The sequence below is a fragment of the Serinus canaria genome, chromosome 1A (assembly GCF_022539315.1).
Source record: "Serinus canaria isolate serCan28SL12 chromosome 1A, serCan2020, whole genome shotgun sequence".
Taxonomy (NCBI): domain Eukaryota; kingdom Metazoa; phylum Chordata; class Aves; order Passeriformes; family Fringillidae; genus Serinus; species Serinus canaria.
Window position 1 is genome coordinate 8,121,609 of NC_066314.1, and position 16,413 is coordinate 8,138,021.

Genomic DNA, 16,413 nt, shown 5'->3' on the forward strand with positions numbered 1-16,413 from the left:
ATATATTTATTTGTGAGCAATTTATACCCATTTCCTCTGGCTGTTTATAATTCTGGTCTTCAGAGCCCTTTGATTCTTCCTGCATAATGTAACTCCATTTGTATTAGTGGTGCTTCCCAACTTTCTGTCGCCTGCATGGGTTGTGGCAGAGTTCTGGATTTTTACCAAGGCTACTAAAGGGTACATGAAAGAGGATGAGTTCTGTTCCTTGAGGGACTTCATAAGTGACTTTCTACCTCAAGTTTTTATTTATCGGATAATTTCTTTTTTTTTTTTTTTTTTTTTTTTTACTAGTGCCTGATTTTTGCTGCTGAGCTAATCAGTTTCCATGAGACAATTTAGTAAATACTGAAGTGGAGCCGTGAGGAAGATCAGCTCTAGCACCTTAGTGTACTTCGGCTGGGTTACTGAAGTGCAATATTAGAGTGAACCAATGTCTGTTTACCAAGTTACATTTTCTTCTCTACCACACTCCATTGGAAACTTGTGTTATTTCTCCCCTAACTAGAAACTTGCTTTGAAACCTTACAAACAGACGAAGTAAGACCAATGGGTTTTTTAATTGTTTAGGTAGCTTATGATCTTTCTCTTTTGTATTGTGACAATATAAAGCATTTTCCACTGATTTTATGAAGTCCTGCACCATCCTAGATTTAGAAGCCTAATTAGAAAGGATTCTTGAAAAAGCTGTAATTTCACACATTTTTTTTTGTAATCAGACTTTACTGCTTTATTTTTGAGAATCCCTTCTCCTAAGGATTTATAGTCTGAAGTGTTAGCTTTGGAACAAAATCTGATGGAGAAAGATAGATACTGAAAAGTGAGTAAAATACCAGTGTTATTAATTCATGACAGATAGCAGCTGAAATTAGGGTCTTTTGGATAGAGAAGGGTGGATCCATAGATTTTTTTTATACATCTATGTGTGTGTATATACACACATAGCTATATACACATGTGCATATATTTGTGTATATATATATTTATCATCCACATACCAATTATATATATATATATATATATATATAAATTTTTTGCTTTTCTTTTCATTCCTTTATTATAGTAAAAATGTGTATTTCATAGACAGGAAAATGTTACTTCTAGAAATCTGCTGCTCCTGATTTGGAAAAGACCTTTGTGGTTTTAAATGTTTTGTTTTAATCAGAAATCAATTTCCAGCTACCCTTTAAAGTGATACCTTATCTGTCCCACACTTATGTACTGCTTAGTTTCGTACTCCTGGGAGGTATTCTTTCTCTCTGATAGAAAAGAGCTTATTAAATTTCATTTATTAGGAGAATTTAATTTCTTTCCTGTTGCTAAATTTAAGAAAATATTTGAAGAATGATTTAAAAGTAATGGTAAGGTTGTTTTTTGTTTTAATTGGGCAATAGAAGATAAAAGCTGGAAATCATGACAGCAGCCAACCTTTGGAATTTTGATACGGTTATTTTAAAAGGAAAATAAACTGAAGATTAAGAAAAGAATTCTATTTAAGTATATAGTTCACATATTCCAACTGGTTGCATTCTTGACTTAAATTCAGTAACTCTACTAAGCTATTCTAAGATTTCTCCATATATTTAAAATACAGATGCCACTATAAAATATATTAAATATATAATTTGTACTTTTTGTAACACAAAATGATTATAACTTAAGTCAATGTTGTTGTCACCTTTAATATATAGTGCCTGGTTATCTGTTTTTTTTTGTTCCTATTCCTTGAAGTTTTTGCTTGTTGAGGAATTTGGGAAAAAAAGAATTTGTTAATAAGCTGTTAGCATTGTGAATAATGCATGTAAATATGAAAAAAAAAGAAGAAAAAAATACCAATTTCAAAGTTTCAACTCATTTAAAAGCTCAGTGATTTTAAATCTAACAGGAACTACAGGAGCATGCAGTCTTACTTTTTTGAGATATTGTAAAACTAAGTAACTCATTGGAATAAAATAGAATAGTAAAACTTAATTCCACCCCCTACAGAAAAGTCAATACAGATGTGTAGCATTATGTGTGTCAGTGTTTGAGGGAACCAGACCTGTGGTACTGTTACACAGCATGTCCTGTAATAAAAAATGAGGCTTATGCTTTTTTGCTCAGCACATCAACTCATTATTTATTATGCAATTTTCTTGATCTATTATGATTTAGAACTGACAGTTTCTGGGAACATCTCATTTCTCATATGTAAAGCAAATAATTATAACTTTTACTACCCCATATATAATTGCAAATTGATTTTCAAGTTGGATCACTTAGCTTCACTTTTCATTGTCTAATGTGGCCTTACATAATGCTAAATACTGCGGCTGTTGAGTAAGTGGAGAGTAAAACAATTGATTTTTTAATATAATTGTCTGTGGTCAATTACCATAGAAGTGGGGGTGTATGTATTTCAGCCTTGTAGGACAAACACTAATTCCCATGAAGGAATCTGTAGAATTGGGGTAAGTCAAGTCCATTAACACTTCTGGTGCCTTGGAGCAGATGTCTCTGTTTGTAACTCCTCCAGTTCTTCTGTGTATTTGGCAAGGAGAGCTGGGCATTTTCGAAAGCCTACAAGGGGATGTCTTGTCTGCCTAACTGGATAACTAAACTTTGGCCAAACACCTCCCAAGCCCCTTGGCCTCTAGGCTTCCCTGTAAATGATTCAGGGATCTTTGGCAGAATTGGGCATAAAGTTTATGCCAAAGAGAGCTGACAGCTCAGGCAAATCTCCTTGGCCAGATGTGTTTGGAGATCCATGATCTTGTATTCCTCTCTCTGTTCCTTCTCATCAGCTTTTCTTCACTGGTAGCTTTTCATCAGCTTTTCTTCTTAAACTTAACCTGTGTTGCTATTGAGATTCATCCCACTCTGCCCAGGCAGAGACCAGGCTGGACCTACCTTCAGCCCTTCCTGATATTCCCAGTCCTTTCCTCCGTGCTTCCTGGCACTGTGCACTGTGCCACCCACACACCCTGGCGTGGTTGATTTCAGATTGCATTTTCATACCTGGATGCTACGACCACATCATTCTGGGAAAATGCTCTGGGAAAGCACAGTTGTGCTCCAGTGCTGCAATGCTGTTACACTGTCTTATCTCTGACTCCTTGTAAATATTGCTGTAGAGGGTTAAGGTTTAAGTAACTTAAACTACATTATTTCTACTAAGAGGTTTTTATCAGAAAGGTAACTAAATTCACGTGAGAGGAAATTAATTGCCTTGCAGAAATCCAATACATCCACTTTCATGGGAATGAAAGAGGGAGAAGTAAAATCAAAAGTGTTTCCAGACTAAGAGAAGCAGTGACTGTAGGTTTTGGGAAGTGATAAAGGTACTTGACACAGGACACTGGCTGTTTGCTTTCCTTACCCGTGTGGGACAGCCTGTGTATGTCAAGCCACTTCCTACAAGGTGCCAACAGCTGGGTGGAAGGGAGTATGACAGCAGTCAGCTCGTCTTGTGTGCCATTGTGTTGTGCATCCTTCTTGATGATGCTTTTATTTCTGATGCATATTACAATAATTCTTATTCTTATATATTTGCTATTTAAGATTTTGTAAGGAATGATTGGAGACTACTCTAAAGCATTTGTGACTACTAATGACCTGCTGACTGGTGCCTGAGACTTGAGGCAGTGTACTAATCAATATTTGCTTAAAAATTAGTGTGATTTGTGGTGTTTTTACTGTTAGTTATGAGAAATAACAATAGTTTCATCTTGTCATAATTAGAAGTACAAAATACCCATTTTTATCAGACTGGTTGTAGAAGAATTTGTATTTAGTTTCTATTTTAAATTTAATAGCATCAAGCACTAAATCTTAACCAGTCTTGACTGCTTAATGGAAGTCAGTGAAACAGAACCTGAACTGTTGTTCATTGATATTTCTTCACTAACATAATTTAGATTACAGTGACTGATAGTATTTTGCCATCAGGATTCATCTACATCAAAACCTATTTTATAGAATTCTTCAGGGCAGATTAAAAAAGAGAAACTGTATCAATATTTAATGCCACTTATCCAAGGTCCATGATTCTACTCTAAACTTCTGTTTCATTTTCTCAGTAAACTCAGTTAATGTTGATGGGTGACATTTTTAAACCATGCACTGTTGATTTTCTGTCAAATGTACTTTTTGTTCTACAAATTTCCCTTGAGCTATCCTTAGTTTTTTGAACTTTATTCTGTTCATCTGAAAATTGGCAGAAAGAGCTACATATTTTTTTATAACAGTTATGCCAAATCTACTGGCCTAAATTCTTTACAAATGTAATTTGCCTGGCTTTTCAATCAGCTTAGTTTCCAGATGATTTGGCTCATCATAACTATGAGGGAAACACAGAATGGTGACAAGGTGCCCTGGCCAGATTAACTGAATGCTTTTTAAAAGTACATGTGGCCAGTGAAGAAATAAACAAAGATCAGGGGGTTGATTTAAAACCTCTTAACTTTTTGTAATGGAATCTTGTATTTGAATGTCATGTTCATTTCAATTTACAGGCAAGGTCTTTCAACATGCATAAATCTGTTTTAACTGTTAATTCATGTAATAATTATTCTGTTAGTCATAGGACAGGTTATAATCTTCATAATATTTGTTTTATTTTAACTATGTTACAGATTTACTGGCCTGCAGCAAAAGAGAAGGTAGAATTATGCAAATTAGCTGGGAAAGATGCCCAGGTAAGTATGAGGTATATTTTTTATTATTGTTGAGATTTATGAATATCTTTGTGTTTGTTACTAAATGCACAAAATGCATTAGTAAGCTCTTGTTACACTTCTTCTGAATTAATGTCCCAAGTCTTTTTTCTTAATTTAAAAAAAAAAGGCATTTCTGTTGTTTTAAAAATATTATTACATAAAAAAATTCAATATTGCAGGCAGCAATCATGCTAGATTTTTCTTTGATGTAATAAATGCAGCTGAGAGATTAATGGACTTACCTCAGAAATGTATACCAGGCAATGCTTCCATAAAAGACTCTTTTTTTGCATTAAAATGCTTCTTTTTTTCTTGGGAGTGTCCTGAGTGTAACTTCATTATAATTCTTTAAAGAAATAGAGAAGTAGAGCCATGTACAAATCATCTTAACTTGGGACAGCTTCAGTTAGGGTTAAAAGAGAATCTCATTCCCAATGGCTTTTCCCTGGAACCACACATTTTCTTTTGGAAGTATATTTAAGGTACATACATGTATACAGTACTACTTTTATATGTTTTGCTTAGCACAGATTGCATCATGTGTCTAGAGCCTAGCCCCATAAATGTAAACATTTGCTGGCTGTAAAATAAAATTTCCTCATTCTGTCTCAAAAAAATCTCCTAATTTCTGTTCAGCACAGTGGTTACCAAGGTAGATTCCAGCTCAAAACACTCTCAGCTCTCTGCTTGAAGAATTTCAACTTCTTATTCTAACTTGTTGCTACCATTATATTCATAGCAGTCAAAACCTAAACACCTTTGCTGAGCCCTGGGAATATTCTTACACTGTTGTATATGGAAGATTTGTGCTGCTCTATTTCTGTACTAAGAGAAGAAGGAAAGGGTCCCGGGAGAGAAATATTTGTTTTGGACTCTCACTTAGGTGTAGGGTGATGTCTAGAAAGTATGAACAGATCTTGTGTATTCCCTCTGAAGTACTTGTTTTGTGTTTCTGTATTAATTTCATTTTGGGTAAAGATATAGCAAGCCTTTTCCTCCAGCCCATGTACCATCCTTGGAGCACACAGCAGCTGCCTGTGCTTCCCAGCAGGGACCAAGCCCAGCTAGAGCCTGGACAGCCCATTGGACTCAGAAATGACCAAATAAAAGTCACCAGTAAGATGTGGTTGGTGCAGAGACAAAGCATACCCTTGGAAGTGTGTTGAAGCCTTTTAGGCCACCACAGTTTCTTTATAATGCAATATTTGGTGTTAAAGCACCCTGAGCTGGGAAGCAAAGGCAGAAGGACTGGTAGCCACACAAACCCAGTGGCTCTGTGACCTCTGCCCTATTGTTGGCAGGTGTTGTTTGCTACAGCACAGGCTGAACAGATACACTCCAAACCATGCTGTAAGCACACAGCTTCTTATGGCTGCAAGCCTTACAGCAGAATTAGGTTTGCAAGTCTGATTGATGAACTGCCTGGTAGATAGCCACTGTCAAATTGTAGTTGTCACAGCTTTGAACTACTTTGTAAACAGTCTCTGCTACAGTGGTTTTAAGTATAACAGTGCTATGGCTGTAACTTAGTAGAATGTATAACTTGAAAAAGAAGAATAAATATAAAAAGTAAGCTTTATCTTTCTTTTCCCAACAGACAGAATGTGCCAATTTTATCCGTGTTCTTCAGCCTTACAACCGGACCCATGTTTATGTCTGTGGCACAGGAGCGTTTCACCCTCTCTGTGGATACATTGAACTTGGAACTCACAAAGAGGTAATTTAACTTTCTCACTAGTGTGACATGTCAAGGAATAGCCCTCATCTTGTTTAGCATTCATCATAGATTGGAAAATACTATGTGAGTGTGTAAAAAATGACCTGACAGCAGCTTGCATAAATAACAGGATAAATGGTGGATTCTGCGGGTCAGTCGGGAACTCTCGTTCTCACATTTGGTATGTGCATATCACTTTTGAACAAAGCACTTTCCTCAGGCTTAATACACAAACTTCTTTGGAATGACACTTCCGTGTGATTAACTAAGTGGAGAGAACATCTAACCCAGATGTCTTCCTTTCTAGTAAGTCATTTCTGCACATACTTTCCTTATGCACATACATTCAGAGTTCAAGATGAAACTTGTAGTTCTATCTTTTAGTGTACATATTCCCTTGGCCCACAGAGGGATTCCTATGCCTTGTGCCTGAGAGTAATGAACTATTTGAAAAGGGTCTCTGAGCCTGAGTGCAGGGACAGTGTCTCAGGACTTTGCAATGTGTTGCAGTCTGGTCACTGAGGAGGTGTTAGTTGTCGTCCATCACTAGTGGCATATTCCTGAGCTGGTTTAGCAGCTGATTGGTCTTCATTTGCTGGTGACAAAGAAATCTCTATCCTAAGTGGTAAATGTTTGAGACCTAACCCCCAAAACAGAAGAATTTTGGTGTTGTGTCAAGCAGCCACTTAGTACACAAGTCCCTTTTTAACTCCTATATGTATCACACCTTGGCTATATTTATCCCACTGGCACTGTTCTCAGACAGTGTTGAGATGTGACCTGTCTGGCTGATTGCCTGTGGTGCAGGCTTCCTATGCTGCTGTAGAAATAGCTTTCTCTTTTCTTCAAGGCTGGGTAAAATTCTGGAATATAAGAAATGACATCTAAAGTTACTAAATGGATTAACCTGAAAAAGAAGTAAGAATCACAGAACAGTTTGGGTGGAAAGGGCTCTAAAAGACCCCCCCCAATTCCAACGTCCCTGCCATGGGCAGGGACACTTTTCACAGGTCATGTTGCTCAAAGCCCAATCCAGCCTGTCCTTGAACAATTCCAGGGATGGAGCATCCACAGCTTCTTTGGGTAACCTGTGCTGGTGCCTCACCACCCTCACAGGGAATAATTTCTTCCCAATATGTAATCTAATCTTACCCTATTTCATTTAAAGGTATTCAACCTTGTTATGTTGCTGATACATGAAATCAAGAGAAGATCCTCATGGAAGGAAAAGAAAGGAATAATGCTTGCCTAGACTGAGATCTGTCATTATGTACCCCACAATCTGTGGGTTGGATGACCAACCCAGAGGGGCTGTCTGTGCAACAGAATACTGAAGCTGTGAGAAATCTACACAGTAGTGTTCTTTGCCTGATAAACCATTAATGCTCCTGGTGTTGTCTGGTATATGGTGTATAGTTTGGCTTACAGTGAAATAACTCTGTAGACTTCTTTGCTTTGCTACTTTCAATATTCCAGTTGAAGCAACTGAAATTTTAGATCCCTTGTATCATGCTGATTTCTTAGCTGAATGATCAAATACGCAGCTGAATAGACCAGAACAGCTCTCAGCAAGAGTATAAAGAAGGCTCTGGTTTACCTCTGGGTCATTAGCAAGATTCCTTATTCACTCTATCATTGCCCTACTTCATTTCATCGACTTCATTTGTGAAGGTTGTTTTCACCAGACCTTATGAAATTATGGATTTGGTCTGACTGTTCAGTCTGGCAGCCAGTCTAGACAAGGGGTCTGTCTCAGCTAGACATGACCAATTACCTTGTGAGAGGAAATGGAAGAAGAATCTTGGTATTGTATTTCCTAATCCCCTCACTGTCCCCCAGTCCTGCCTCTCCCACATTCCTCCTGGTTGCTCAGCTGCAGGGGTAGGTTGGACAGTGTTCAGCCTTGCTCCTGCCTCTTCTGACAGAGCAGCTCTTCTACAGCCTCCTACTGACTTATCAGCCTTGAATGGCATCAGGCATATTTTCCCTTTCCTTCTTGGAGGCCCAAACACTCTTCAGCCATCATCCTTCCACCGCCTCTCCAGATAAATGTGACAAGGCAGGAGGGTGCTGAGGATAGGCACAGTGATATGAATTTGACAGGCAGTTGAAAATGTCTCCTTGTAGGAACTGAAGCCAGGAAATCCATTCTCTTAGAATTTTTTCTTTGTTCTGTCCCTTGCCTTTTTAAAAAAAAATTAAAAAAAATTAATCTCTGGGTTATAATAACAGATAATGAGTGTTTGGTATTTAACAACCTCCCCAGGAAGATGTGGGGTGCTTGGGAGAGCTAGGCCCTGAGATAGCCTCATAGAGACTGGGAAGCCAGGCAGTGCTCTGCTGACCTTTGAAAGCTGCTGGTAGATCTGCACAGTGCTCTCCTGGCTAGTGCCAGTGCTGTGAAAACAGAGAGCAAAACACTGTGGATCAGGTGACTCAAAACCACAGCAGCCACTGCTTTTGAAGCAGTACAAATCCCCAACGGGATCACACAATTAAAGGGGATTAAAGTCCTCCTCCTGCTATTGCTCGAGTCGCTGCCAAAACTTCTCTTGGCTGGTGGAGAAGAGGCTTGGCCTGGTTGATGCTGTTAGCCACAGCTCTCCAAGGGATGCTCTTTTCTTTGAAAGCTTTGCCTGAAGTGAAAGCAGGAGGTTAATTCTGTGTGAATGCCTGGTAGTGTCCATTAGTTTGTCTGGGTGAAGTCTGAAATATTTGATGTTGATCTGTAACTCCCTTGGTCCCCTGAGTACTGCTGGGCTTGCAGACAGCCTCTTCCCATGTGATAAGGCAAGGGTTCTCTGAGCTGCTCAGGCTTCCATATCCTAGAACAAAGAACAATGGGACACCAGCATTGTCAGGAAAAAAAAAAGCCTAATTTTTAGTTTAGTTTTATCCTTGCTGCGCTCACTTTAGCAGCCTGAGAATTTGGTTTGCCTGATATTCCACAGGTTTGGGAAGGTAACAAGTTTTTTGATGATTAAATTCCACTTCCTACAAGCTAGGATTGCTGGAGGAAATTGAATTTATGTTCCCAGATTGGAATTGATTTTTCTTTTCTCTTAAGGAGCTTAATTATTCAATATCCTAGGCTTTTGTCTTCTGAGCCTAGAGAGTTTAGGAGGCACCTCAATAACATAGAAAGGTTTGGTCATTTATAATCTGATGTGCATTAAGGATGAATTGAATTAATGTGTTGAGAAGTCTAATCCTATGTGGCCATCTTTGGACATACTTGCTTGTCATTTGTACTCTCCTGGCCTCTTGCAAGGCAGATATATGGAATAATTAAAATCACTTAACCCATTTTTAATTGTTGAAGTCATGGAAACATTTTGATTTTTTTAAAACTAGCTTCTAAATTTTCATCTCTGTAATACATTGATTAGATTTCTGAGCACTAGTAGGATTTTAAATATCAATGTAGATAGGAAAGCATGTTAAAGAAAAACATCTTAAAAGAACTTCTGTAGCAAATCTCCCCTCTCTTTTAAAGGCAGCACAATTCTGAAGTCCCCATACCTGCAGAAAATTCACATTACTCCTCTGAACTATCAATTTGCCTTCAGCAGGACTCTATGGATTTCAGGTTAACTGTACTTTCAGAAAACCATTGAAAGGGGCAAGTAAAAGAACCCCTGCTGGCAATTCAGAACTATAATTAAGCTTCAAGTGGATGCCTACAGGAATTGAGTTGTTGATTGCCCACTGAAAACATCAGCAATAATTTTTAAGTAACTTATATTCTTTATCTTCCTCTATGCTCTTGTTCTGTGGCCCAGGAATTAATCATACTGTATTTGGAAACTGCAAGGAAGAAACTATTCTGATATCTCTTGTATCTTTAGCCTTGTTAAAAATAATAAGAGAGAGCATATTCTGCTTTCATTTTAAAAGGGTCTGAACTGTGTCTGTTGTGAACATTATTCAGCAGTCCCTGGAGAAATTTCAGAGTCAGCCAGAATCCCTTCAGGGTCTCCTGTTGCAACAGAGTCTATCAGCACTTTCCCAAATAGAAGCCAGTGCCTTTTAAGTACAATCCAGCTTTTAATTGGAGTAGAAATGAACAATGCACCTCTTATTTTCTGAAAATAATTGTATTTTTTTCTAAGATTTGTGTTTCACTACAGAGTGACCAGGATACAGTAAAACACTGAGTGAAAAAATCCAGATATGAAACAGACACAGACTGTAAACATCAGTGCTGAGATGACAGCTGCATGGTCTACACCTTCACTTTGTACACTAGTAGAACAGGCTGTCTAAGTGAGTTTTTCTCTGTAGCCACACCAGGATAATGAATTGGTGTTTATTCTCAGGAGATGGTGTTCCGTTTGGATACCCAGAACCTGGAGTCTGGCAGATTGAAGTGCCCCTTCGATCCCCAGCAGCCGTTTGCTTCGGTGATGGCAGGTAAGGAGCCACCAGAGCCAGGCGCTGCCCTGGGACCTGCGATGGCTCTGTGCGAGCACAGGGGCTCAGTGGATGCCACTGCTGGAGCTCCTCTGGCACTGGTCATGTTTCCAGTGCTGGGGAAGCCTTCAGGCTGCAGACACCAGAGAGCTGGAAGGGCAGCAGTACAAACAGAGGCATTAGAACGGCAGTGAAGCCTCTGTCAGCTGGGCGGGAAGGCGGTTTCACCCTCACCCAGTCATTGCTCCTTTTAGAGGACAACAAAAAAACCCACATGGACAGAGAGTGTTTGAAGCCCTTGTGGGCCTCTTTCTGCAATTATCAATATGTTCTGCCCTTTGAAGTCTGCTGACATGCACTATTTCCATAAATACGTTTCTGAGGTTTCTATTTACTCGAGTAGCCACTTCTGAAGCCGGGAGCCGAGGAGCAGATAGTGCTCGCTGCCTGCTGCGTGCATCGCAGCACTGTGTGGTCTGACATTTGGGGCCAAGGAATGTCAGCTTGACCTCTGGATTTCAAATCACTATAAGAGCTACTTTTGTCATGGTTTGGTTCATAGCTTTGGACAATTTTCATTTAACTTGTCCGTCGAGCATATGAATACAAGATAAGAGTGAAGCACCATGACGTTTTCATTTACAGCCAAAGAGTGGTGACAGTGCTTTGAAGTGTCGGTCACTCTGTGTTATAAAAAGAATATGACTAATGTTCAGTCTTTATTCTCAGATAATAAGATAGATGATTTGTGATTCTGACCCTACAGATGGGGCAGGACTTCCTTTATTAAAAACAATAGATTAAAGCCTGTGCTTATTCTTCTCAGAGACCCCTAGTACTCTTTAATGACCGTGAAGTCTATTTTTAAAATGGGGTTTCAGAAACTTTAACTTTTTTTCTTTTACTTTTTTTTTAATGCAAGCAGTAGAACTCTGTGATTTATTACAACATTGCCTAATTTCAGTAGCACTCTTGTGCTTTGACTGTTCTATGAAATCTTGTGAAATGAAGAGGCTGCTGTCTTTTAGCCAGCTAAGACATGAACTTTGCTGCATAACAATTTTTGAGCGAGATAAAATTAATGGTCAGGGTATTCTAGTACCCCTTTTTTGACTTGCTGGTGTCAAGTGCTTCACAGTAATGTACAAGAAGCACTGTAAAGAGTTACAGGCCTGACCAGACAATGTGGTTTTGGTCTTTCTTTGGATGCTAACCTTATCCCCAAGTGAACTAGGGGAGCAGTATAGTTCATGGGTAAGATTCTGCTCTGGAGCTCAGGTGAGATCATTTCCCATCTCTTCCATTAATGAGCAGAGTAACCTTGGCATGTCACTTCTCTCCATCTACTTTTATTTATCTGCCAAATGGCAGTAAAGATTACTTATATCCTTCAGAGAACACTTTTTATTCAGTTATACATTATGAGCTAAGTAATATCTAACTATATTTTCACTCATATATGTAAGTTAATGCAACTGAGTAATTTTCAATCTTTATAGAAATAAGTAATCTGAGTATACATGACATATCACTTCAAGTAGACCCATAGATAAATTGGAAAAACCAGTTTTTTGACTGAAAAATCACCTGCTCATCATCTATCCTCACGAATTACCACTCACCAAAACTGTTCAAGATGCAACAGGAGCTTGAAATGAGAGATACCAAATGCTGAGAGAAGTGCTGAAAATGCCTTGTCAGCAGACCCTGAGCAAGGATAGAGAATTTCTGTTGGCCCTTCAGATGTATCGATCACCAAGTGCCTGTCACTTAGCAAACACCAATTACCCTGCCCATCCCTCATTATGACAAATACCTTTCAGAATGCACTGTTGTTTCTTTACAAAGGCAACATGCTGTCTGAAAGATGTGCTTTCCACAACTGCCATGGATATAATACAGAAGTAACAATAATAATGAGGTTAAAAGAAAGATGATAGATCTTTTTTGGACAAATAAAGTGCTTGTGGATCATGGGTTGTGGGTTGGTTTGTTGATTTTTTCCCCCCCTTGATCTTATTTTTTTAAGTGCATTTACATCTTTCTCAAATGAAAGCACAAACATCAGTGTTGAATGGTATTTATTCTGCATTCACACTCAACAAAGGCTTCTCTCTAAAAGATCTTGTGAAATGTTTCAACCCAGGAGTATCAGAAAACCTGGATGAGGAACTTTTGGAAGGGGATTTTTTTATGTATCATATAGCTTTTTATAAAATTATAATTTGTGAACATGAACTTTTTTGTTTTTATGAATAAGAGATTTATTTCTGCAAGTCATTAAACAAAATAAAACAAAAAAAACCCTCTTCAACAAGTAAAGCTTGTTATTTTACAAAAAAAGGAGTATTTTAAAATGCACTATATGGTAAAAAACAAAAAAAGTTTTACAGTGATACTGTTTCTTTCCTTCTTTTTGAAAAGTACTGAGATCTGAAGGGAAACAGAAAATATTGTGCATTTCTTAGCATTTTCATTGCCCACAAAAGGGTCAAAAGAGCAAATAGTGACTGCAGTTGCGGCAAGCTCAGGGCACTGTATTACAGATGTAGCGTCCTTGTGAGGCAGATTCTGGCTGCCTTATTCAAGCAAAATGTGTCATTTATTTCAGGGAGACCACTCTGTGTTAAAATGATGATGATTTGTGTCTGTAGCCATATTGCTGTCGTTTTCACAAATTCCCTGAATTTGTGCCTGAATTCCTCTTTGTGAAATAAGTGTTGGATGGAGATCCTTGCTCCAGGAACGGGCCAGGCTGCAGCATTCCAGTGGGGAAGCATCCATCCTGTTTTTCTGGCTCAGGAGCAGCAAAGCCATCAGGGCCATGGCAGTCCTGGGACACAGGAGTAGCTGGAGGTGGCCATGCCCTCACTATGGCTCCCAGGTGCATGGGAGAGGGTGTTCAGATTAAAGAGACCTTTATACCCTTAAGAGCTCAGTGCCCATTAAAGCCTGGGAAATTTACTTTCCTGAGTGCCTGAAAGATCTGAAAATTAGATGTTGACTATGTTACTTCTCAGACATATAATTACAAATATCACCCTCATTTAAATGTAAATAAATTCACAGAACCAAAAAACCCATTAAAATATGACCCAATAATATTTTAAAGCATTAAATTAGTTTATAGACCAATTAAACACAGGTGTTGTTCACCCAACAAAATGTAAATTGTTGTAAGTTTTTTTTAGGCCACAGCTGTAGGAACCGTATTTCTTTTTCATTTGCAGATGAGTATCTTTATGCTGGAACAGCTTCTGATTTCCTTGGCAAAGACACTGCTCTGACACGTTCTCTGGGTCCTTCTCACGACCACCATTACATCAGAACTGACATTTCTGAACATTACTGGCTTACTGGTAAGATCCCAAACATATGCTGTTGTCATCTGCATTGTCCCTGCCTCTGAAGTTAATAGCTCCTTCCTTATATAAATATATGTCCAGTAACTATAAATATAGATATTGTATCATGGGGGCTTTGGATTACATAGGCTTTTTTTAAAGAGCTCAGTGGAACAGAAATGCACTTGAGAAAAGTCACAGAGGTGAAAATGCTAATTAAGGGAAGAGTTTCCATCTTTGATGTGTATATCTGTGTATAATCCTACAATTGAAATAATATCATGACTGAAATGCTTCTATATCCAGTCTTGTCAGAATCATTTTTTAAACTGTATTTTCCAATCACTTGTTAGAAGCTGTTCTGTATAGTGTGTTGAAACGACAGACTAGAAATCCACATTTTTTGGTAGAACGTCTTTTTTTTTTTTCTTTTCCTTTTTTAGGGGGAAAAATACCCTTTGTTGCTGTGAGGATCATTTTAAAACCACTAAGGGCACACTAAAATAGCTTCCCAAGCAAAACAGTGCTTTTTCTTGCCCGTTAAAAAACATTGTGAGCTAGTAAACCCTCTAAGAAACTGGCTGCATTTGCACCCAGCCAGTCTCAAACCACACACAGAGTAACATGGAAAACTTCACTCACAAGCTAACCCTGCTCAATTAAAGCATCCCCCTTTTAGCTGTCAACTGTCTTTAAAGATGTGGCAACACTGGCCCTGGCTCAGGATGCCTGTGTGACTATTATGGGTGCATTGTAAGGCCAGGGCCTGCTGACCACAGGGTTAAGTTGTCTTCCCAGCAGACAACTTCTAAAAAGGATAATTTTGCCTCTTAACTCTTTGAGACCTCAACAAGAGGAAATGTTCTTTCTTTTTCTTAATAATTTTTCCCTATACCTTCTCTTCCTTCTTCTGTATTGTTGCCTTAAATTTCTATCTAGGTGCAACTCCATAACCCCAGGATTTCTGCTGTGAGATAAGGAGAAAAAGAAAAAGCCACTTAGAAGTCATGTTTACCTTTCCAAATAGGAGATTGAAGAATCTCACTCTGCTGACCTATCCCACTTTCATTTCCTGTGCTGAAAATCTTTCTTATCCCCCCTCTGGTATCTCATCTGTCGTTTCCACACACCTCTTGTGCGGTGCAGGGCAGAAATGGACTCTGATGTGGACCATGATGGGTCCTTCCAGAAATCAGTTTTCTAATTCTAGTTAGCCATGCAACTGCATATCCAGTTTTATCACTGATGGCCTGCAGATGCTCAGCATGGAAAGGTGGCTGGGTAGCTGCTTTCCTAAGGGATGCAGTAAGAAGGTAAAAACAAAGGTTTACTGTAGTTTGGCCCTGAGGAGTGTCTGGTGCAATCATTAGTATAGATCCACATTGATGAGCATTACAGGGTTCAGTTGACAGCCCAAAAGAACTTGTAGCTTAAAAATGCATTTCCAAACATTTCTTTCTCTTATTATTGTTTCTTTGTGAGCAATTTGAGGCAAGGGAACAGCACAAGAAAACAGAATAAACTGTAGGTTTAAGAAATGTTTAAATGTTTTAGTGGGGGGGGGTGTCTGCCTTTCCTCTCTTATTTAGATTGATTCACGTTATTCTGTTTTCACTTAAAGCATCTGTATTTGTGAAACTTTTCTAAGGAGAACAGTATATTAATATGTCTGGGTCTGAAAAACAGCTTTAGTGTGCTAGACTGTGAGGCGAAAATTGCCCCACACTATATAAACACTGAAGACCCTATATATTCTTCAGGTTTACCTTGTTTCCAGCCATATAAAACCCTACAGCCACAATTCTGTCTAAGACTTCACAAACACAATCCATTCAGTGTTATACTAAGAGGCATAGACATAAACTAGGTGCTTTTAATATTTTGAAACAGTCCTTTTAAGGTTGGAGAAAATTTTAAATGCAGCTTGAAATGACGGCATCATTTCTGCAATAAGCCATGGGGTGGCCAATATATTTCTAGTTTATTGTGTAATGTTACCAATTACATACTTCTGTGCTTTCACCCAATATTGGTATAAAGAAAATATTTACTTGATTTCAGATTTAAAACTCCCATCTCATGTAAATCCCTTCTTCCCCAATTCTACTGCCCATTTACTAAGCATGTGTTAGACCTCCAGTAAAAGTTGTACATACTTGGATAATTGTACAATTGGAAATAAATTATTACCACGCATGACTCATGTTTTACTTAGGATAAGCATAAAATGTACAGCTTGTTT

The 16,413-nt window shown here is 38.4% G+C and overlaps 1 protein-coding gene across 4 annotated transcripts in view; it reads left to right on the plus strand.

Annotated features, from left to right (window-relative positions):
- SEMA3D (semaphorin 3D) overlaps positions 1-16,413 on the plus strand; it is a 131,132-nt gene that overhangs the window by 63,695 nt on the left and 51,024 nt on the right. For all 4 annotated transcript variants that reach the window (XM_009086870.4, XM_030238347.2, XM_030238346.2 and 1 more), the window contains 4 exons: positions 4,614-4,676; positions 6,295-6,414; positions 10,734-10,827; positions 14,058-14,186. In XM_009086870.4, the coding sequence (XP_009085118.2) occupies positions 4,614-4,676; positions 6,295-6,414; positions 10,734-10,827; positions 14,058-14,186 (406 nt within the window). The remainder of the gene's footprint in view (positions 1-4,613; positions 4,677-6,294; positions 6,415-10,733; positions 10,828-14,057; positions 14,187-16,413) is intronic.